Source organism: Oncorhynchus keta, chromosome 34 (assembly GCF_023373465.1).
Source record: "Oncorhynchus keta strain PuntledgeMale-10-30-2019 chromosome 34, Oket_V2, whole genome shotgun sequence".
NCBI classification, from domain to species: Eukaryota; Metazoa; Chordata; class Actinopteri; order Salmoniformes; family Salmonidae; genus Oncorhynchus; species Oncorhynchus keta.
The window spans coordinates 63,371,599-63,396,204 of record NC_068454.1 but is presented as its reverse complement, the minus strand read 5'-3'; the positions used below and the strand labels follow the sequence as shown (position 1 = coordinate 63,396,204).

The following is a 24,606-nucleotide window of genomic DNA, read 5'->3' as shown; positions in this document are numbered from 1 at the left end:
ACAGTGAAACTAATGAGTTAAAGTTGGTGCTGGTTGATCATTTGAGAGAATTGGATATTTCATTCATTAAATGGTTTCTGGATTCACAGTAATAAGCCTTTATTACTAGAATACACAATTGAATACAAATGTGACTTAGAGGTGGCCGTCGAACTATAAAAACAAAGAAAAACATTTGAGGTTCCACTGGGTATGACAAGAAATAGTGAGTGACTTTCAGAAATATCTCAACATAAGTGTTGAAACCCCTGAGTCAATATTCTGTAGAAGCACCTTTGGCAGCGATTACAACAGTCAGTCTTTCTCGGTAAGTCTTTAAGACATTTACATTTAAGTCATTTAGCAGACGCTCTTATCCAGAGCGACTTACAAATTGGACAGAGATCATCAATTATATTCACCTGCGGGATGATTTTTACTTGAGTGGATGTTCAGGGACATAATTACAAATCATTTGTAAACTGCAAATTGACTGCAAGAAGTACAAACAGATATATTTTATTAAAACCATGCTTTCATTTGTATATGGTCACAAATATCTCTGGATGTGAGAATATTTTGGAACAGATTTCCAAAACTAAAATCACTTGGAGCTGATTTGCTGGTGTTTTTACAGTATTTTATGTCAGCAATTTAAAAAAAATATATATATATATACAGCACCAATTAAAAATTTGGACACACCTACTCATTCAAGGATTTTTCTTAATTTTTTTTTACTATTTTCTACATTGTAGAATAATAGTGAAGACATCAACACTATGAAATAACACGTATGAAGTCATGTAGTTACCAACAAAGTGTTTAACAAATCAAAATATATTTTATATTTGTGATTCTTCAGCCACCCTTTGCCTTGATGACAGCTCTGCACACCCGTGGCATTCTCTCAACCAGCTTCATGAGGTAAATGACCTAGAATGCATTTCAATTAACAGGTGTGCCTTGTTAAAAGTTAATTTGCGGAATTTCTTTCCTTCTTAATGCGTTTGAGCCAATCAGTTGGGGTGTTATACAGAAGGTGGCCCTATTTGGTAAAAGACCAAGTCCATATTATGGCAAGAACAGCTCAAATAAGCAAAGAGAAATGACAGTCCATCATTACTTTAAGACATGAAGGTCAGTCAATGTGGAACATTCAAGTGCAGTCGCAAATACCATCAAGCACTATGATGAAACTGGCTCTCATGAGGACCGCCACAGGAAAGGAAGACCCAGAGTTACCTCTGCTGCAGAGGATAAGTTCATTACAGTTAACTGCACCTCAGATTGCATCCCAAATAAGTGCTTCACAGAGTTCAAGTAACAGACACATCTCAACAACTGTTCAGGTGAGACTGCATGAATCAGGCCTTCATGGTCGATTTGCTGCAAAGAAACCACTACTAAAGTACACCAATAAGAAGAAGAGACTTGCTTGGGCCAAGAAACATGAGCAATGTACATTAGACTGGTGGAAATCTTGTCATTTGGTCTGATGAGTTAAAATTTGATATTTTTGGAACCAACTGCTGTGTCTTTGTGAGACCCAGAGTAGGTGAGCGGATGATCTCTGCATGCTTGGTTCACACCGTGAACCATAGAGGAGGTGTGATGGTGAGGGTGCTTTGCTGGTGACGCTGATGGTGATTTATTTAGAATTCAGTTTCATCATGGTTTTTTGTGACTGAACTTGAAGAAACTTTCAAAGTTCTTGACATTTTCCGGATTGACTGACCTTTGTTTCTCTTTGCTTATTTGAGTTGTTCTTGCCATAATATGGATTTAGTCTTTTTTAATAATATAACCCTCGGGTCAAATTTAGGGAATATCATCTGCGGGAATATCATCTGCGGGCCACCCTGCTCTAAATTTGGCCATTATTCTTTTCAAAATTCTTCAAGCTCTTTCAAATTGGTTGTTGATCATAGCTAGACAACCATTTTCAATTCTTGACATATTATTTGTCTCGTAGATTTAATTCAAAAACTTTAGCCGGGCCACTCAGGAACATTTACTGTCTTCTTGGTAAGCGACTCCAGTGTATATTTGTCCTTGTGTTTTAGGTTGTTGTCCTGCTGAAAGGAGAATTTATCTCCCGGTGTCTGGTGGAAAGCAGAATTAACCAGGTTTTCTTTTAGAATTAGGTCCATTCCATTCATTTTTTATTCACTCCCCAGCCCTTAACCATTACAAGCACACCCATAACATATTGCAGCCACAACTATGCTTGAAAATATGGACAGTGGTACTCAGTAATGCATTGGATTTCCCCCAAACATAACATTTTGTATGCAGACTATGTGGGTAACTTACCATGCACTGTATCAACTGGATATTGTGTCTCAAATGATATTTTCTCATGGTCAAATGTCTCTTTGTCTGTACTGTTTTGATTATAGGTCTCTTCGTCAGTGGAGAAATAGAAGACGAGAAGTGAGGGAAATCAATTCAAAAGCAGGGTTGAAACTACCACATGTCAACTCATTTCAGGCTTAATCCTAATGCATGAAACTTGAGGTAAATACATCGATTTGAAGTTAGGATTTGGCGTTCCGTGAATCAACTGTGTTGAAATGTAATTGACCCATTGAGTTGGTTAGAGGGAGCATGTGTCCCAAAACCTGTTTCAGCATGTGCATTGAGGATTTTCACCATTTTGAAGTAGTCAAATGGGTAGGACTTGCAATGGGTTAAGGAAGGATCACAGTAGGTCAGTAGGAGGGTTCAGCCAATGAATTACCTGTATACACCTGAGGAAACATTCCATAATCGCAGGTGGCAGTAAATCTATCTGTTCAAACTATACACACTCCAGCAAAGTAGGTAGCGGTATGCACCTTTTCAGTTTATTTTGGTACTGCCATTACACTCATAGAAGTAGAAGAAGAAGAAATGGACAACTTTAAAATGGGGACAGCCCTCAATGGTGCTGCCCATGCTCTCACAGAAGTGGCCATTGCAAAGATAGGGGATGAGCTCTCTAGTACATCTCTATGAATTTACCCCAATTCTAATCCATCATATACCCACCAAGCACGGGTTGAAGCAGCCCAGGCGGATGATGTCCCTCCATCCCGTGGCACTGGAAGGTGACAGAGTCCCCAGCCACTATGGATGAGATCACAGCACACCTGCCAGGTAGATTAGGAGTCATTCATACAATAGCCTACAGGATTTATGTATCCTTTATTTAGGTGATCCCATTGGTTCTGAAATAGTACTGCTACAGTAACTACACAGTAGCAGTGTGGCAATTATAGTAGTACTTTAGTACTGTGTTAGTAGTACTCTTTGGTTGCATTGTGCTTTTCATGTACTAGTACTTTAGTAGAACTGAGTTGTGAGTAGTTTATTGTAAACATGTTTGCTCAGCCTACTCACAGAGGGTTACTGTTGCCGTTGTTTTTCAGGGAGCTTCCGATGAGAATCTCTGCCGCGTCCTGCCTCCAGGGGCAGCAGTCCTCTCTGTTAGTGACGGTAATGGAGGTGACTTTGTGAACAGCCAGCAGGTCCACCCTCCACCAGGGGTCGCTCTGAAGCTGGGTGTGGGCACAGGAGCCAGAGAGGCACTCTGCATCCAGGTTTGCTCAGAAAAATTACAAGCCTCTGGTTAAGAATTTCTGATTTCTGGTCCCAATTTTAGCCTGGAGGGTACTGTATCATTGGATGTAGGAGTAGCTGATCTTTCCGAATGGCAAGTTTTCTGAGGGATCTCAGAAGATCCCACAGCCAGGCCAGGTTTAGGTTTGGAGCTGTAACAGCTGTCTCAGTGACAGTTGAAGGCAGGGCTGGAAAAAGGAGGAGAGGCACAGGGAGAAAGGGAGTGGAGTAAACATTTTTTTTATCCGTAAACAAGAATAAAAAAAGGCATCTGCTGGAGAAGGTGTACATTCTGAATGTTAGAACCCATACCTGCCTGAAAGGTGCTTGCGTGCAGTTCCACCTCACACAAAGTCAGGCACTTCTCTTTTCCTGGGAGGAGAATGTTGACATCACGCCCCGATATCCCACTGCACGGAAATGTCCTGGTTTGCTCAGTAGGTATGTATGGAATCCCGGCACACCTACAGGTATAGGAATCTTGAGCATTGTTATATTTTATAAGAAGATTGCGGGACAAACAGTATTTGATGAAAATAAGGGATCAGGGAGGAATTTCCTGAAAGCTTAAAAGGCTGTAGTGGCTAAATCCATTTTGGGATGTATAAATGAATGATGGATTCTTGAAGAATTTACTGTAAGAAATGCCTTATGAGCTTAGTTCAACTGTCGTAGCCCATCAGAACATGTATGTAAATGTTCTTAAACAAAGTAAATGTAAATAAACTATATAGCCTCAAAACATGGCTTCTCAAAATGAAGTTACCATATACATTTGTGTACCATGTACATTTGTGTACATACTGTGTATGTAATGTGTTTGCATGCTCTGCATTAGAGGGGTTTCTTTAAGCCCTCAGAGACTGGCAAAAATGGATTGAACATAGGAAGGGTCCACTGACCTCTGAGTCACTATGTTCGCAATGTACAAAGATCTGTTTACCTTTCGAAAGTGGCCAACAAGACTGTGCTATGGAGCATGACAGATACAGAGCCCTGACACAGCCAAGTCACATTTAGTCATCTTATTCCGATCTCTATACTTTTTGTGTGAACTGCACTTTTTGTATTCCTTGTACAGTATGTTCATAAGACATGATGAAGCTTCACAGACACACTAAGACGGCCTTGAGTGTCGGGAAGACTCAGTGGAACAACCTGGTGACATCAACCTGGCCATTGCCCTATAATCATGCTATAGCATACAGTACACATGACCACCTTTAAGTCAGTCCTAAATGGTAATTTAAAACGAATTGTATGTTTTGCTAACCATTTTACCAGGCTGAATAAATATAGCAGCACTGCAGAATCACGGTTTGCTGTGTCCAAGTGGAAGAAATGTTTCCAATACAACAGCACCGTCATATGGTTCAAAAGAGGAGCTTCAATTCATCTCAAATATTGGAAGTAAAACAAACCAAATATCAAAAATACAGTATGATTTAATCACTGTGTGTGTGTGTGTGTGTGTGTGTGTGTGTGTGTTTTGTGGGTGGGGGGGGTTACTATCCTCATGGGGACCAGAAATCTTAGGATAGTAAAATGAGGAAAATACAGAGAAGTGGGGTTCCCACAAGGAAAAACCCTATTTTAGGTTTAATGGTTAGGTTCAGGGACACAGTTAGGATTAGAATTAGGGTTATGGATTAGATTTAGGAGTTAGGTTTAGGGAAAGTAGGAGTTTGAATGGGAATACATTGTTTGGTCCCCACAAGGATAGTAAAACAAACGTGTGTGTGTGCGCCCATGTTTGTGCATGCACACGTGTGTAGATGACCAGGATTGGGGCTCTGCTTGGCATGTCCACCGCCTACATTGTCCCACTGAAGAACTACTCATCTGAGCTGGACAGGGAGGAGAACACAGACATCCTTCTGCTCAGTGCAGTGGACCACATCCTGCAATACGTGGACCTGTACTTCCAGGAGAGTGCAGCAACAGAGCCTAAAATGGTTTCTTTAAAACAAAGCTGTAAAATGCAGTATAACATAAATATGCATTATATATGCTTATCATGTTTTATTCATTGTTTTAACTATTGTTACCTTGTTAGCCATTGACAGCAGTCTTGCATTGAGAAAAACTAATATGTAGGAGATATTTCAGGCCTGTGTATATGCTGTCGAATAAGGTTTAACCTGTTTTGTCTACTAGAAGTACTCTCACGGTGTTATGGGTCACTGGCCACATGTACACTGAGTGGACAAACTAGGAACACCCTCCCAATAATGAGTTTCACCCCCTTTCCCCCTCAAAACAGCCTCAATTCGTTGGGGCATGGACTCTCCAATAATTTCATATGTTTATGGTTCTTCAAACCTTGTTCGCAATGTGCCATGATATGAGGCCGGTAAGCAAAAAAGTTGCAATAAAATAATCTTCAGTAATCCCGACCATAACTTCGGGCCCTAATTAGAAGATAGGGTTACAACTTCAGAGGGAACAGACTGTGGCAAAGGGAGGATTGTTGTTCAAAGGATGAAGGCATAATGCCCGATTATTGACCTATTTTACATACCAGAAACACAAACAACCAAATACACAATGGAAACATTCCAGATTTATTAATTAAGTTTATTCATGAATTTGGTCCCACTTTAAATGACGTGCAGCTTATAAAGGCTTCCGAAAACCTTCATAAACACTACAGAAATGTGTTACACATCATCTATAACCGTATGCCATGCTTTATAAAGGGTTCATAACTGTTCGCCATAACCACCAATGTCTAAGGGGACAAAACCCACTATGTCGAAAATGATACAAACCTGTGCTTTATAAAGGGTGGCATGAGCACCGCTCAATAAAGAGCTTATAAATCATATTCAATTGTGGCTTCACAAAGCATTTATAACCCTGTCATACATCTTGGTAGAGCATTGCAACGGCAGGATATTGGGTTCGATTCAACACCCTATAATACGTAAAAATGTATTCACGTATGACTGTAAGTCGCTTTGGATAAAAGTGTCTGCAAAATGTTATATATTATATTTCACTAAAACATTTCTAGATTGGCCCATCCTCTTTCCCTCTTGGGTGCATAGTCAATATTGGACTTGACTTCAGCTTCCCCCAACATGCTGTGCTGCAGGAGAACACAGACTCTAAAGTGCAGTCATGCAAAGCAAAAAACCTTGGTAGGGCCTTTTACAATCGTTAGTCTGTTTGTTGTAGTTGCCTACTTCTTTTCCCCCACCAAATTCCTTTTTCTTGGTTTTGTTTTTCCGGGTTTCAGATTTTCCCCATTCTTTCTGGTTTTCCCCCAGTGTTTTCACACTTTCTAATAGAAAAACAACATTTAATTTTCTGTGTTCACAACAATTCTTAAACCACATCAGACTTTTGAGGTCTGTGAAAAATCTAAGAAACGTATATTTGTAAGTGTAGTTGCTCTTTAATTCAGTGAGCATGCTCTGCACTGTTGTTTTGTTAGCAGGTTTTCTGTAGTGCAGTAAGCACACATGATGTGATCTGGCCGCCAATGGAATGGGTGGAGTAAAAGGCCGGCCACATTCCGTATTATTTTGAGCCCCATGAAATGACACCATATATACAGTTTTCTGATGTATCAAATACTTATGTCATGCAATAAGATGCAAATTAATTAACTTAAAAATCATACAATGTGATTTTCTGGATTTTTATTTTAGATTCCATCTCTCACAGTTGAAGTGTACCTACAGACCTCTACATGCTTTGTAAGTAGGAAAACCTGCAAAATCGGGAGTGTATCAAATACTTGTTTTCCCCACTGTACATTCATTCTCCTGACCCTATTGAGTATTCCCTGCAATACTTGTACTGCTGCACCCAGAATAGTTATTGCTCTAAGCCAATATCTATTCTATATATGGTGATTTGCATTGGGAGCATTTATTTGACCTTGGAACATGTTTTAAAACCCAAATGTAATGCATATGTCACTTAAAAATCTATGTTTAATGTTTAGACAATTATTTTTCATATATCATGAATGTTTTTTTAAGACTTTTCTGCTATTACGTGGGGGACTTTATTTGGAACATTTCCAAAATTCACGGAAGTACTTTTTTAGTGTTACTGATGAGACGCAGGTGATGTGATGAGTTCTCAAATCCAAAAACAAGTAAGTTAACCTTTATTTATTGTGATTTAAATGTGTTGGTAGTAGTTAAGTGTTGAGTTAGATTACATACTGTAGCTACCTCAATCATTCTTTCAAATAATTTCGGTGACTTCACAGCGATTACTAGCTAGACAAAATTTAGTTAGCTAGCAGGCTCAGCTAAATACAGATATATCCCCTACATACATACATGTTTCATAGCTGTATTGTAACAATACGAATTTAATGGAGTTTCCCATCTTCCCGTTTAGAGTTTCTTGTGCAGCACAGAAATGCCCTTATCTAGATGGTGTGACAAACGACCTTTCCTAACAGACCTGCTAACTTTGTTGTTCATTTAGGTTGGAACCAACACCCAGTACCTCCAGCAAGAAGGGAGGCAAGAACCGTTCTCCTGTCAGCTCAGGGACAAGCTGGACTATTCACAGCCCTGTGTAATGTTCAATGTAATGGCATTGCTGGACTTTTTGAAATGTCATGTATTTGTATTGTTGTACGAATGTAATAAATGTACTGTACGGTTTAAACATTTCTTTAATGTTTTCTTGTTTTATCATTTAATGCCAATTCCCTAAGTGTTAATACAGTTGTGTTAACATCATTAAGCCATTATGCATGTGTTAGGAATGACCAAAGGTGTCTGACCTTATATTAAGTACAGCGTCATATGATATAAGGCATTTATTTATGCATGTGTCATAAATGACCAAAGTAGACAGACTTTAAATGAAGTACAGCGTCATGCGAAGGTGGTCTCATTTCAAACAAAGTATTACTGGACACTACGTGAAGTGTTAATAAGTAGGTGATTAACGTTCCGCTGATTTATTACGTTTCTCTCATGATCCACAGGTTACAGTAGGGTGTGAGAGGTACTAAATGGGTTGATGGACCTGCAAAGCTTGCGTTTATGTGTCAGAACCAAGATGATTTGGAGTAGTCCAACCTGAGACTACCGCACCAGATCATCCTCTTCTGTTCCCATGCTGGGGACCAGGGCTTGATTACAACATGTTACAACGGTGGCCACATTTTGTGGCTGATCTTTCAGCGGGGAAATGGGTGAATGTGTCAAAGACTTGACAGGGCCCAGCACTGTGTGGTATGGCTCGTTTTTGTTGTTTTCATGTTTGTGTACTGAGGAACATGTCACTTGGTTCCAGAAGAAAGACACTTTCGATGTCTTTAGATTGGGGACTTTCATCAAGGTAAGGGTTTCTTGGTGTAATGTTGTTCTCAGGCTATTGCTCACACAGCACATTGAAGCCTGGGATATCAACCATTCAAAATTGGGCATAGTGGGAGTGACTATAGAATTCTATAGCAGTGACCTTACTCAGTAAAGTATTTGTCATCGTCACTACTTGACAACAAAAAAAGTCAAAAAGTACTCATTTTGGCTAAACCCTGCCCATTTCCACACTTTATCTTGTGACTAAGATGACATCCCTTTAGAGCTTTTTCCATCCTTCAGCACGTCACCCTTTATAAAGCACATGTTTATATCATATTTGACTTAGTGGGTTATATCACATTTGATATAGATGATTATGTCACACAGTTATGCTGCATTTATGAACCCTTTATAAAGCATGACATATGGTTATAGATGATTTGTAAACATTTATGTACTGCTTATGAAGGCATTATTAAGGCTTTATGAAGCCTTTATAATCTGAACGTCATTTAAAGCGGGACCATTCATTCTAACATAATAGCATTACTTTACAGCATTACATGCATTTCATGGTATGAATGATAACTGTCTAACCAATAATTAGGCTACATAATAATTCATGAAAGTTGTTCTTAAAAAGTGTTACAAAAAGTGTTTGTCAATTTATACCCAAACATCCAAAAACAGTGTGCAAGACGAACTTACAGAATAGTGATAGTATACTAAAAAGTTGAATTGTTTTCGTAAGACAATACATTCCCCAAACATTTCAGGGTGCTGTTAAGAGTTAACGATCTGATTTAGTTACATGTAGGCCCAGTCCCATCCAGGGGTGATCCGTACACCTCCACCTCACACAAGGTCAGGTACTCCTTCCTCCCTGGAATGACCACGATGACATATCGACCCTCCATGCCCGGACACTGGAAGGTGCTTGAATTGCCAGCTGGGATAGAGGAGATCACAGCACACCTGCAGGATAAAACAGAAACAGACTACTATAGCAACTTCTGATCAATTTCAAGTCGATATCTAGCCACTATCTCTAACCGCCCGTCTGCAGTTCAAACAATAAAAAAGCAGCCACCCCGCCATTGTTTTGGTAAAAAGCTGAGGGATGAGGCTGCGTTCATGTGACCTCTTTCAAATTCCTATGGATGCAAGGACTGACCAACCATGACATCAAAAGGATAGTTTTAACAATGTTTTGAGACAACACAGTATTTATTTCAATCTACATTGTTTACAAATATTGGAGTAAAACAAGTTTATATTTTGGGTACTAATGAATGTTGAACTAAGTTCATGAGGTATTTATGAGCTACATACTTCAAGAATCAATTGGTATAAAATCGTTAATTTAAAAGTCCAAAAATGGATGTACCAAATGCAGATTACCCCTTTAAGGTACCCAGTAAGTAAAGTAGGCAGGATAAATGTACTAATATGGTCATAGCTCCACCTAGCCTTCTGATAGGATAGGACCTCAACTCTCCTACAGTAATTCACCTAGGATTATTGATGCCGTTGTCTTTCAGGGAATCTCCAATGCGAATCTCAGCTCCATTGAGTCTGCTGGGATCACCGTCGACTGTGTTGGTGATGATGATGGAGAACACTTTGTAGGTCTTCAGAAGGTCCACCCTCCACCAGGCGTTGATGTCCTGTAGAGTGTGGGTGCAGGACCCTCCTATCAAAATAGCGTTGCGATTCCCGTCAATAGCATTGCCTGGAATGCCAAACTCATACAAAGATGACTGGGTGGCCTTTCCATATAGAGCCACATTCTCTCCTGGACAAAATAGAGCATAATGCACATTAACTATCATCTTATCAAACAATTGTTGGAACTTGTGTAAGCATATTCATGCACTGTAATCGTAGAGATTAATGTTTAGACTACCATTACAGAGAATATAACAAAAGTTGTACTTATAACACACTGTTCATAATCTATATATACATATATATATATATACAAACTACTAGTCAAAAGTTTGGACACACCTACTCATTCAAGGGTTTTTCTTTATTTTTTACTATTTTCTACATTGTAGAATAATAGTGAAGACATCAAACTATGAAATAACACATATGGAATCATGTAGTAACCAAATAAGTGTTAAATAAATCAAAATATATTTTAGATTTTAGATTCTTCAAAGTAGCCACCTTTTGCCTTGATGACAGCTTTGCATTCTCTCAACCAGCTACATGACGTAGTCACCTGGAATTATTTTCCACCCGTCTTGAAGGAGTTCCCACATATGCTGAGCACTTGATATCTGCTTTTCCTTCACTCTGTGGTCCAACTCATCTCAAACCATCTCAATTGGGTCTAGGTCGGGTGATTGTGGAGGCCAGATCATCTCATGCAGCACTCCGTTACTCTCCTTCTTGGTCAAATAGCCCTCACACAGCCTGGAGGTGTGTTTTTGGGTCATTGTCCTGTTGAAAAACAAATGATAGTCCCACAAGAGCAAACCAGATGTGATGGCGTATCACTGCAGAATGCTGTGGTAGACATGCTGGTTAAGTGTGCCTTGAATTCTAAATAAATCACAGACAGTGTCACCAGAAAAGCACCCCCACACCATCACAGCTCCTCCTCCATGCTTCACGGTGAGAACTACACATGCAGAGATCATCCGTTCACCTACTATGCGTCTCACAAAGACACAGCGGTTGGAACCAAAAATCTCACATTTGGACTCATCAGACCAAAGGACAGAATTCCACCGGTCTAATGTCCATTGCTCGTATTTCTTGGCCAAGCAAGTCTCTTCTTCTTATTGGTGTCCTTTAGTAGTGGTTTCTTTGCAGCAATTCGACCATGAAGGGCTGATTCACTCAGTCTCCTCTGAACAGTTGATGTTGAGATGTGTCTGTTACTTGAACTCTGTTAAGCATTTAATTAGGCTGCAATTTCTGAGGTAACTCTAATGAACTTATCCTCTGCAACAGAGTTATCTCTGGGTCTTCCTTTCCTGTAGCGGTCCTCATGAGAGCCAGTTTCATCATAGCGCTTGATGGTTTTTGTGACTCCCCTTGAAAAAACATTTTCTTAAAAGTAATGATGGATTGTCGTTTCTCTTTACTTATTTGAGCTGTTATTGCCATAATATGGACTTGGTATTTAACCAAATAGGGCTATCTTCTGTATACCACCCCTACATTGTCACAACACAACTGATCGGTTCAAACGCATTAAGAAGGAAAGAAATTCCACAAAATAACTTTTAGCAAGGCACACCTGGTGACTACCTCATGAAGCTGGTTGAGAGAATGCCAAGAGTGTGCAAAGCTGTCATCAAGGCAAACGGTTGCTACTTTGAAGAATACCAAATATAAAATCTGTTTTTGTTTAACACCTTTTGGTTACTACATGATTCCATATGTTGTTTCATAGTTTTGATGTCTTCTCTATTATTCTACAATGTAGAAAATAGTACAAATAAAGAAAAACCCTGGAATGAGTAGGTGTGTCATGAGCTGGCGAACACCCAGATAAATTATTGTATGTAGAGGTGCTGACTAACGGCGAATAAACTATAAGCTCTAAAAAATAATAAAGAGAGTCACACACTCTGTTTGTAGCATATTGAATATATTAGGCAATTGTTATCATACGTGTTGAGCCATTGAGGTATCAGGCAGCAGCGGTGAGAGAGGCACTGATTTAGTTGAGGGATCTAACCAAAGACCCTATGATAAAGATTGAGGCCCAGTCCTTGTCAGAGCTGGGATCATACCGCTTCAGCATCTGTACAGTGGTGTGGTATGACATCTTGAGACAGATCCAACATGTGAGCAAGCGGATCCCAGTATGCATGTGGATGTTGCAGTCATTCTTCTCAGAAAGACAGAGGTCTCAGCAACTGCAGGGCAACAGGCTTTATGACTGCACAAACGTCAGCCAAGGATATTTGCGAGGGTATTAATGGATATTTGCGAGGGTATTAATGGATATTTGCGAGGGTATTAATGGATATTTGCAAGGGTATTAATGGATATTTGCGAGGGTATTAATGGATATTTGCGAGGGTATTAATGGATATTTGCGAGGGTATTAATGGATATTTGCGAGGGTATTAATGGATATTTGTGAGGGTATGGCTGTTCTACAACAAAAAAGGCTGAGGTCCACAAAGCGGCACTTTTTATACGAATCATTTGATGAGCCTTTGAGTGATGCCCTGAAGAAGCTGGAGGTGACATTTTTCAATGTCGTTGTTGATGCTGCAACCTCAGGAAAGGACTGAGAAAATGTGGGAGAGAAGTTTGGAGTGCTGTCATCCTTCCAAAGTCTCTCAAATGAGGAGTTGACATAGCAATGTGAGGCCCTTAGTATGACACTGCACTATAACGAACACTCAGACTTGGTTGGCAGAGAGCTTGGACAGGAACTGAAGAACTTGCCTGACTTCCCATCGAAGACCATGACCCTGTTTGAGCTGCTGATATTTATACACGAAAGGGAGCTCTCAGAAATGTATCCACATTTTTGGACTGCTCTCATATTTTGTCTTACTCTTCCAGTGACCGTAGCTGAAGCAGAGAGGATATTTTCAAAGCAGAAGCTCATCAACTCCTACCTGAGGTCCACCATGCCACAGGAACACCTTAGTGGCCTTCATGTCATCATTATTAACCATGCAATTGTTGGGCAGATTTCTTATGAGGATGTAATTAATGACTTTGCATCAAGGAAGGCAAGAAAGGTCAGGGTTTAGATGACAAGCTAGAACCACCACTGTTGGTACAGTATATATAAAATATATGAATATAAGTTCTGACCAGTTGGGGCAAGGTATCCGTAAACCTCCACTTCACAGAGTGTCAGAAGTCTATTCTGGCCTGGTAGAACCACAATCACATAACGTCCTTCGAAACTTGGGTCAAAAGCAAGGGTGAGAGAACTGCCAGCTGGAACAGAGGGAATTGTTTTAACCCTGGAGAGAGAAATGGGTTTTACTGACCACTGTCAAGATACTGCATCATATGCTATCTAACTTTATTTAAACTAAATTAACAAGACACAGGAGATGATATGCTGATATCTATAACTGTGCCTGTGGTCTGGTGGTAACCTGTGAGTAGGGTTGAAACTTTTCACCAGCATTGCTTGTTTCTATCTGTCCTGCCTGCATGGGTTTTTATGTACAGTATGTCCACTATGTATATTCTGGTCACTCTAATTGAGTTCTTCATGGACATAAACAGTAACAACACATTGTAAATAGCTGTCTTTGTAGCTGTCTTTGTTTCCAAGATAATTGTGTAGTTTAGTGTGTGTAGCCTTGGAGTGATTATCTTAATTCACTGAGGTTCGCTAGCCAGCTATTGTCGTTCTTTTAACTCAACGTAACGTAAACAACACTGCTAGCTAGCCAGCTAGCCCCCGAATAGCAGCACTGTAGAAATTATTACACTCAACGGAACGACTTGATTAGTGTAGTGTCAACAACGCAGCTACTGCCAGCTAGCCTACTTTAGCAGTACTGTATCATTTTAATCATTTTAGTCAATAAGATTCTTGCTACGTAAGCCTAACTTTCTGAACATTCGAGACGTGTAGTCCGCTTGTCATTCCAATTTCCTTGCATTAGCGTAGCCTTTTCTGTAGCCTGTCAACTATGTGTCTGTCTATCCCTGTTCTCTCCTCTCTGCACAGACCATACAAACGCTCCACACCGCGTGGCCGCGACCACCTAACCTGGTGGTCCCAGCGCGTACGACCCACGTGGAGTTCCAGGTCTCCGGTAGCCTCTGGAACTGCCAATCTGCGGCCAACAAGGCAGAGTTCATCTCAGCCTATGCCTCCCTCCAGTCCCTTGACTTCTTGGCACTGACGGAAACATGGATCACCACAGATAACACTGCTACTCCTACTGCTCTCTCCTCGTCCGCCCACGTGTTCTCGCACACCCCGAGAGCTTCTGGTCAGCGGGGTGGTGGCACCGGGATCCTCATCTCTCCCAAGTGGTCTTTCTCTCTTTCTCCCTTACCCATCTGTCTATTGCCTCCTTTGAATTCCATGCTGTCACAGTTACCAGCCCTTTCAAGCTTAACATCCTTATCATTTATCGCCCTCCAGGTTCCCTTGGAGAGTTCATCAATGAGCTTGATGCCTTGATAAGCTCCTTTCCTGAGGACGGCTCACCTCTCACAGTTCTGGGCGACTTTAACCTCCCCACGTCTACCTTTGACTCATTCCTCTCTGCCTCCTTCTTTCCACTCCTCTCCTCTTTTGACCTCACCCTCTCACCTTCCCCCCTACTCACAAGGCAGGCAATACGCTTGACCTCATCTTTACTAGATGCTGTTCTTCCACTAACCTCATTGCAACTCCCCTCCAAGTCTCCGACCACTACCTTGTATCCTTTTCCCTCTCGCTCTCATCCAACACTTCCCACACTGCCCCTACTCGGATGGTATCGCGCCGTCCCAACCTTCGCTCTCTCTCCCCCCGCTACTCTCTCCTCTTCCATCCTATCTTCTCTTCCCTCTGCTCAAACTTTCTCCAACCTATCTCCTGATTCTGCCTCCTCAACCCTCCTCTCCTCCCTTACTGCATCCTTTGACTCCCTATGTCCCCTATCCTCCAGGCCGGCTCGGTCCTCCCCTCCCGCTCCGTGGCTCGACGACTCATTGCGAGCTCACAGAACAGGGCTCCGGGCAGCCGAGCGGAAATGGAGGAAAACTCGCCTCCCTGCGGACCTGGCATCCTTTCACTCCCTCCTCTCTACATTTTCCTCCTCTGTCTCTGCTGCTAAAGCCACTTTCTACCATTCTAAGTTCCAAGCATCTGCCTCTAACCCTAGGAAGCTCTTTGCCACCTTCTCCTCCCTCCTGAATCCTCCCCCTCCCTCCTCCCTCTCTGCAGATGACTTCGTCAACCATTTTGAAAAGAAGGTCGATGACATCCGATCCTCGTTTGCTAAGTCAAACGACACCGCTGGTTCTGCTCACACTGCCCTACCCTATGCTCTGACCTCTTTCTCCCCTCTCTCTCCAGATGAAATCTCGCGTCTTGTGACGGCCGGCCGCCCAACAACCTGCCCGCTTGACCCTATCCCCTCCTCTCTTCTCCAGACCATTTCCGGAGACCTTCTCCCTTACCTCACCTCGCTCATCAACTCATCCCTGACCGCTGGCTACGTCCCTCCCGTCTTCAAGAGAGCGAGAGTTGCACCCCTTCTGAAAAAACCTACACTCGATCCCTCCGATGTCAACAACTACAGACCAGTATCCCTTCTCTCTTTTCTCTCCAAAACTCTTGAGCGTGCCGTCCTTGGCCAGCTCTACCGCTATCTCTCTCAGAATGACCTTCTTGATCCAAACCAGTCAGGTTTCAAGACTAGTCATTCAACTGAGACTGCTCTTCTCTGTATCACGGAGGCGCTCCGCACTGCTAAAGCTAACTCTCTCTCCTCTGCTCTCATCCTTCTAGACCTATCGGCTGCCTTCGATACTGTGAACCATCAGATCCTCCTCTCCACCCTCTCCGAGTTGGGCATCTCCGGCGCGGCCCACGCTTGGATTGCGTCCTACCTGACAGGTCGCTCCTACCAGGTGGCGTGGCGAGAATCTGTCTCCTCACCACGCGCTCTCACCACTGGTGTCCCCCAGGGCTCTGTTCTAGGCCCTCTCTTATTCTCGCTATACACCAAGTCACTTGGCTCTGTCATAACCTCACATGGTCTCTCCTATCATTGCTATGCAGACGACACACAATTAATCTTCTCCTTTCCCCCTTCTGATGACCAGGTGGCGAATCGCATCTCTGCATGTCTGGCAGACATATCAGTGTGGATGACGGATCACCACCTCAAGCTGAACCTCAGCAAGACGGAGCTCCTCTTCCTCCCGGGGAAGGACTGCCCGTTCCATGATCTCGCCATCACGGTTGACAACTCCATTGTGTCCTCCTCCCAGAGCGCTAAGAACCTTGGCGTGATCCTGGACAACACCCTGACGTTCTCAACTAACATCAAGGCGGTGTCCCGTTCCTGTAGGTTCATGCTCTACAACATCCGCAGAGTACGACCCTGCCTCACACAGGAAGCGGCGCAGGTCCTAATCCAGGCACTTGTCATCTCCCGTCTTGATTACTGCAACTCGCTGTTGGCTGGGCTCCCTGCCTGTGCCATTAAACCCCTACAACTCATCCAGAACGCCGCAGCCCGTCTGGTGTTCAACCTTCCCAAGTTCTCTCACGTCACCCCGCTCCTCCGCTCTCTCCACTGGCTTCCAGTTGAAGCTCGCATCCGCTACAAGACCATGGTGCTCGCCTACGGAGCTGTGAGGGGAACGGCACCTCAGTACCTCCAGGCTCTGATCAGGCCCTACACCCAAACAAGGGCACTGCGTTCATCCACCTCTGGCCTGCTCGCCTCCCTACCACTGAGGAAGTACAGTTCCCGCTCAGCCCAGTCAAAACTGTTCGCTGCTCTGGCCCCCAATGGTGGAACAAACTCCCTCACGACGCCAGGACAGCGGAGTCAATCACCACCTTCCGGAGACACCTGAAACCCCACCTCTTCAAGGAATACCTAGGATAGGGTAAGTAAGGGTAGGTAATCCTTCTCCCCCCCCAACAAGATTTAGATGCAAGTGGCTGTTCCACTGGTTGTCATAAGGTGTATGCACCAATTTGTAAGTCGCTCTGGATAAGAGCGTCTGCTAAATGACTTAAATGTAAATGTAAATACAATTTCAAAAACCACAGTATCTTGACTCACAGAGGGTTATGAATGCCATTGTCCACTAAAGAATTTCCTATTCGTATCTCAGCCCCGTTAAGCCTCTCAGGAACAGCATCCCCTCTGTTGGTGACGGTGATGGAGGTGACTATGTAGGTATCAAGCAGGTCCACTCTCCACCAGGGGTTAGTGGATTCGTCAGTGGCAGTGCAGGACCCATGATGGAAATGTGAATCGCGGTTCCCATCAATGGCATTGGAGGCATGACTGTAACCGTGCCATGGGTTCTCGATGAGGTCTGACTGTGTAGCTTTTCCACGCAAGGCAAGATTTCCTGCAGGGGAACACATCATTGAGTGAGTATAGAGGAACAATTTAAAGATGCTGTCAAAACAGAATAAACATGTGTTCTAATCTGCTGATAGTCCTCTTTAGCAAAAAAAACAAATGTTTGTATATACTGTTAATTTAGTAACCATATTGTTAGCTAACTAGCTAATGAGGTTACATGACTGAACAAGGTGTAAACAAATGCCCGACAGTATGCTCGGTAATATGAGTCATATATTTTTTTATCTGTTTGTGCTAGAAACAATCCGTTTTCACTGTAGAAATGGTTCAACCATGACAGTAATGAATTTGTGCTCACTTATTTCTCAGGTCACTTGAAAACATCGGAACATTGAAGCCTAGTAATTACAGTTTTTTTCTGGGTGATTATTTTCCTATGAGCAGAATGCAAAATAAAATGGCAGGTCACAAAGCAAAATATTTAGGAGCATATGTGACCAAAATGGCAGCATCCACATGAATGTAGAAGTGTTTAGAAATGTATTCTATTCTTATTTGCATTAAAAGAGACTCCAAAATGACACAATGGATTTACCAATTAATTTTTATTGGCCACAAAATAATCTGAAACACAACCAAAACAAACTGCAAATGCATCCAACAAGTTTGCATTGTTACACAATGTAGTCATTGTGTGCTCGGGAATGTAGGGCCAAATTCTAAACTTTATTTCTAAGAATCTTTAGGGTTGTCAATAATTTTGACCCCTACTTTTGAAAGAAAGAAACATATTTTTTTCTCTGAGCAATTGTAGTAGTATAAAATGATATAATTTGTGCTTATCCAAAACCAGAAGGTCTGGACATGTATCTAGGAATTGAATCCCCATGCTTGTGTTGCACAGCTGGTTACTTGTTTTTTGAATGTTTGCTGAGGTGATGAACTTTGCTTGTGTTGAAGATTTTTGAACAGGTCCTGCCCTGTTCCTTTTTTACCAGCTAATTGTTCTGTTCATGGGCTTGGTCAACTGGCATGCATTAGATCTTTTTATGGTGTTTTTGGCAGGACCCAGAAGTCAGAGATTTTTTTCTGATGTTAGCTGGTAGCTTTAATGTCTCAGATGTGAATAGGAATCCACCTAGCGTAGTTTATTCTGTCCAGTGCAAAGAACCAGGGTGCCAAGGCATCTTATGTTTCAACATAAAGACCAAAAAGTCTAGTTCTGTGTGCACAGTCTTTCAAATTCAATAACAATGTTCCAGAACTGGAAGGTTGGATACCTACCTTCTGCGTATTAAAAGAAGAGCATGTGGACTAGAACAACCAAGCATCTTTCAGGAGTTTTGACATTGAAAGCAGAGTAACTTGATGACTGTGCCAGATTTTGGTCAAGCGTGCTGCCTTCAAGAATGAGTCTGCTGTTTCTGAAGTTGGCAACCCCAGCATGGGCAGCATGAGCATACTGTACCCACTGTACCCAGCACCCTGTTGGTCCCTGTTGGTCCCTTACCATTTTTCCCCAGGACATCTTTTTTTTATCTGAATAACTAGATATAATTAATATTGAATGTAGGCTGTTGTACAAAGCCGCGGGAAGTAGGGGTCCTGAGGGTGCTTCAGCAGCCCCTAAAACATCTGAATAAAAATATATAAAGATGTATTTTTTCACAAAGTAGTGCACTGGGCCTTTACAACTCTTGAATTCAATATTGCAGCAACACAAAACTAAAATTGTCCCAGTAATCAAAATAACATAAAATACATATTTTCCAGACATTGTTAGGTTCAATTTAGGTTTTGAATGAAAGGTGGAAATATGTATTTTCCGGACAATGAAATCAGGTTCATTTTTAGTTCTAAATGAATGTCGAAAATATGTAGTTTATAGACTATGTTTGGACCAAGTCAAGGCTGGTCCAGACTGGACAAAATCTGAACCAAACAGTAATCTATGATTGGTTTAGATTTAGTCCGGACCAGACCAAAAATCTATGTCCATGGACGTTGAAATCAATGCTGGCCTGTACCAAAAAAAAGGCTGCCGTCCTGTATTTAGGAAATGTTGTTTGTTGTGGCGTACAAGCAGGTCAGCCACAAAGGGGAGAATTGTCGAGAACTGGTGACAACTCCCTCTGCTGGACGTGCCAGGTCTCGACTGGCTCACCAGCCAGGACAAATTGGTGCTGATTGTGCTTTGTGAGTAATCAAGGGGCTGATTGCTCACCAGCTGGACGAGTCCCATAAAGTTGCCAGAAGAGAAGCACATAGGGAAGGGGACTGGGGGAAGAGAGGTTACTCCCGTATAGTCGTGAGCAGTACTAGAGGTAATGGAGGGAGCTCAGTTTTGTTCCCCCCAGGATACAGCAAGACCCCAGCGCCCAGAAAATCAAATCAAACTTTATTTGTTATACAAGTGTAGACCTTATCATGAAATTCTTACTTACAACCCCTTAACAAACAGTGCAGTTCAAGAAGAGTTAAGAAAAAATTTACCAAATAAACTAAAGTTAAAAATAATAAAAGTAACACAATAATATAACAATAACAAGGCTTTATGCAGGTGGTACCGCTACCGAGTCAGTGTGCAGGGGTACAGGTTAGAGGTCTTCTACATCTGCATTGCTTGCTGTTTGTGGTATTAAGGCTGGGTTTCTGTATAGCACTTTGTGACATTGGCTGATGTAAAAACTTCCGGCGCCGACAGAGATGGCCGCCTCGCTTCGCGTTCCTAGGAAACTATGCAGTTTTTTTTTTTTTTTTACGTGTTATTTCTTACATTAGTACCTCAGGTCATCTTAGGTTTCATTACATACAGTCGAGAAGAACTACTGAACATAAGAGCAGCGTCAACTCACCATCAGTACGACCAAGAATATGACTTTCGAGAAGCGGATCCTGTGTACTGCCTTTCACCCAGGACAACGGAATGGATCCCAGCCGGCGACCCAAAAAACGACTTTGTAAAAGGGGGAAATGGAGCGGTCTTCTGGTCAGACTCCGGAGACGGGCACATTGTGCACCACTCCCTAGCATTCTTCTCGCCAATGTCCAGTCTATTGACAACAAGGTTGATGAAATCCGAGCAAGGGTAGCATTCCAGAGGGACATCAGAGACTGTAACTTTCTTTGCTTCACGGAAACATGGCTCACTGGAGAGACGCTATCGGAATCGGTGCAGCCAGCGGGTTTCTCCACGCATCGCGACGACAGAAACAAACACCTTTCTTGTAAGAAGAGGGGCGGGGGCGTATGCTTCATGGTTAACGTGACGTGGTGTGATCATAACAACATACAGGTACTCAAGTCCTTCTGTTCACCTGATTTAGAATTCCTCACAATCAAATGTCGACCGCATTATCTACCAAGGGAATTCTCTTCGATTATAATCACAGCCGTATATATTCCCCCCCCAAGCAGACACATCGATGGCTCTGAACGAACTTTATTTGACTCTTTGCAAACTGGAATCCATTTATCCGGAGGCTGCATTCATTGTAGCTGGGGATTTTAACAAGGCTAATCTGAAAACAAGACTCCCTAAATTTTATCAGCATATCGATTGCGCAACCAGGGCTGGAAAAACCTTGACGCATGTAAGGCCCTGCCCCGCCCTCCTTTTGGAAAAGCTGACCACGACTCCATTTTGTTGATCCCTGCCTACAGACAGAAACTAAAACAAGAAGCTGGTCTGTTCAACGCTGGTCCGACCAATCTGATTCCACACTCCAAGACTGCTTCCATCACGTGGACTGGGATATGTTTCGTATTGCGTCAGACAACAACATTGACGAATACGCTGATTCAGTGAGCGAGTTCATTAGAACGTGCATTGAAGATGTCGTTCTCATAGCAACGATTAAAACATTCCCAAACCAGAAACCGTGGATTGATGGCAGCATTCGCGTGAAACTGAAAGTGCGAACCACTGCTTTTAATCAGGGCAAGGTGACCGGAAACATGACTGAATACAAACAGTGTAACTATTCCCTCCGCAAGGCAATCAAACAAGCTAAGCGTCAGTATAGAGACAAAGTAGAATCTCAATTCAACGGCTCAGACACAAGAGGTATGTGGCAGGGTCTACAGTCAATCACGGATTACAAAAAGAAAACCAGCACCGTCACGGACCAGGATGTCTTGCTCCCAGGCAGACTAAATAACTTTTTTGCCCGTTTTGAGGACAATACAGTGCCACTGACATGGCCCGCAACTAAAACATGCGGACTCTCCTTCACTGCAGCCGACGTGAGGAAAACATTTAAACGTGTCAACCCTCGCAAGACTGCAGGCCCACTTCCGTCATCATGATGTGCTTTGAGAGACTAGTCAAGGACCATATCACCTCCACCCTACCTGACACCCTAGACCCACTCCAATTTGCTTACCACCCAAATAGGTCCACAGACGATGCAATCTCAACCACACTGCACACTGCCCTAACCCATCTGGACAAGAGGAATACCTATGTGAGAATGCTGTTCATCGACTACAGCTCGACATTTAACACCATAGTGCCCTCCAAGCTCGTCATCAAGCTCGAGACCCTGGGTCTCGACCCCGCCCTGTGCAACTGGGTAATGGACTTCCTGACGGGCCGCCCCCAGGTGGTGAGGGTAGGCAACAACATTTCCACCCCGCTGATCCTCAACACTGGGGCCCCACAAGGGTGCTTTCTGAGCCCTCTCCTGTACTCCCTGTTCACCCACGACTGCGTGGCCACGCACGCCTCCAACTCAGTAGGCTTGATTACCAACAACGACGAGACGGCCTACTGGGAGGAAGTGAGGGCCCTCGGAGTGTGGTGTCAGGAAAATAACCTCACACTCCACGTCAACAAAACTAAGGAGTTGATTGTGGACTTCAGGAAACAGCAGAGGGAACACCCCCCTATCCGCATTGATGGGACAGTAGTGGAGAGGGTAGTAAGTTTTAAGTTCCTCGGCGTACACATCACAGACAAACTGAATTGGTCCAACAACGACGAGACGGCCTACTGGGAGGAAGTGGGTTCTGGATGATAGCGGGGTGAACAGGCAGTGGCTCGGGTGGTTGTTGTCCTTGATGATCTTTATGGCCTTCCTGTGACATTCTTCCTGCAGCAGCGCCTCTTCAACCTCAGGAGGCTGAAGAAATTCGGCTTGTCACCAAAAGCACTCACAAGCTTCTACAGATGCACAATCGAGAGCATCCTGTCGGGCTGTATCACCGCCTGGTACGGCAACTGCTCCGCCCACAACCATAAGGCTCTCCAGATGGTAGGGAGGTCTGCACAACGCATCACCGGGGGCAAACTACCTGCCCTCCAGGACAACTACACCACCCAATGTCACAGGAAGGCCATAAAGATCATCAAGGACAACAACCACCCGAGCCACTGCCTGTTCACCCCGCTATCATCCAGAAGGCGAGGTCAGTACAGGTGCATCAAAGCTGGGACCGAGAGACTGAAAAACAGCTTCTATCTCAAGGCCATCAGACTGTTAAACAGCCACCACTAACATTGAGTGGCTGCTGCCAACGCACTGACTCAACTCCAGCCACTTTAATAATGGGAATTGATGGGAAATTATGTAAAATATATCACTAGCCACTTTAAACAATGCTACCTAATATAATGTTTACATACCCTACATTATTCATCTCATATGTATATGTATATACTGTACTCTATATCATCTACTGCATCTTTATGTAATACATGTATCACTAGCCACTTTAACTATGCCACTTTGTTTACATACTCATCTCATATGTATATACTGCACTCAATACCATCTACTGTATCTTGCCTATGCCGCTCTGTACCATCACTCACTCATATATCTTTATGTACATATTCTTATCCCCTTACACTTGTGTCTATAAGGTAGTAGTTTTGGAATTGTTAGCTAGATTACTTGTTGGTTATTACTGCATTGTCGGAACTAGAAGCACAAGCATTTCGCTACACTCGCATTAACATCTGCTAACCATGTGTATGTGACAAATAAAATTTGATTTGATTTGATTTGAAAGGGCTGTATGATACATTTCATACATTTCATTGAGGTCACATGATTGAGGTCTTTTGAACATGTCAGTAGGGGTGAAGTAACTGTTCACAGATAATAAACAGTGAGTAGCAGCAGTGTAGGCCATTTAATTAGTTGTTCAGCAGTCTTATGGCTTGAGGGTAGAAGCTGTTAACGACCCGCTTCACTACAGCCCCGTTAATGATAATGGGGGCCTGTTCGGCCCACCTTTTCCTGTAGTCCATGATCAGCTCCTTTGTCTTGCTCACATTGAGGGAGAGGTTGCTGTCCTGGCACCACACAGCCAGTTCTCGGACCTCCTCCCTGTTGGCTGTCACATCGTTGTCGGTGGTCAGGCCCACCACTGTTGTGTTGTTAGCAAACTTAATGATGGTGTTGGAGTTGTTTTTGGCCACGCAGTCGTGGGTGAACAGAGATTACAGGATGGGACTAAGTACACACCCCTGAGGGGCCCCAGTGTTGAGGATCAGTGTGGCAGATGTGTTGTTGCCTACACTTACTACCTGGGGTTGGCCTGTCAGGGAGTCCAGGATCCAGTTGCAGAGGGAGGTGTTTAGTCCCAGGGTCCTTAGCTTAGTGATAAGCTTTGTGGGCACTATGGTGTTGAACGCTGAGCTCTAGTCAATGAACAGCATTCTCACATAGGTGTTACTTTTGTCCAGGTGGGAAAGTGCATTGAGGAGTGCGATTGAGATTGCATCATCTGTG

At 42.9% G+C, this 24,606-nt stretch overlaps 1 protein-coding gene and 1 pseudogene across 4 annotated transcripts in view; both read right to left on the bottom strand.

The window, feature by feature from the left end:
- Nucleotides 1-85: 85 nt before the first annotated feature.
- LOC118367606 (uncharacterized) lies at nucleotides 86-4,123 on the bottom strand (annotated as a pseudogene).
- A 2,000-nt stretch (nucleotides 4,124-6,123) lies between these two features.
- The window catches only part of LOC118367517 (fucolectin-6-like), a 55,697-nt gene continuing 37,214 nt past the window's right edge, over nucleotides 6,124-24,606 (bottom strand). For all 4 annotated transcript variants that reach the window (XM_052494397.1, XM_052494395.1, XM_052494396.1 and 1 more), the window contains 4 exons: nucleotides 17,615-17,909; nucleotides 13,668-13,822; nucleotides 10,380-10,662; nucleotides 6,124-9,842 (listed from right to left, as the gene is read on the bottom strand). In XM_052494397.1, coding sequence (XP_052350357.1) covers nucleotides 9,671-9,842; nucleotides 10,380-10,662; nucleotides 13,668-13,822; nucleotides 17,615-17,909 — 905 coding nt within the window. In that variant the 3' untranslated portion in view covers nucleotides 6,124-9,670. The remainder of the gene's footprint in view (nucleotides 9,843-10,379; nucleotides 10,663-13,667; nucleotides 13,823-17,614; nucleotides 17,910-24,606) is intronic.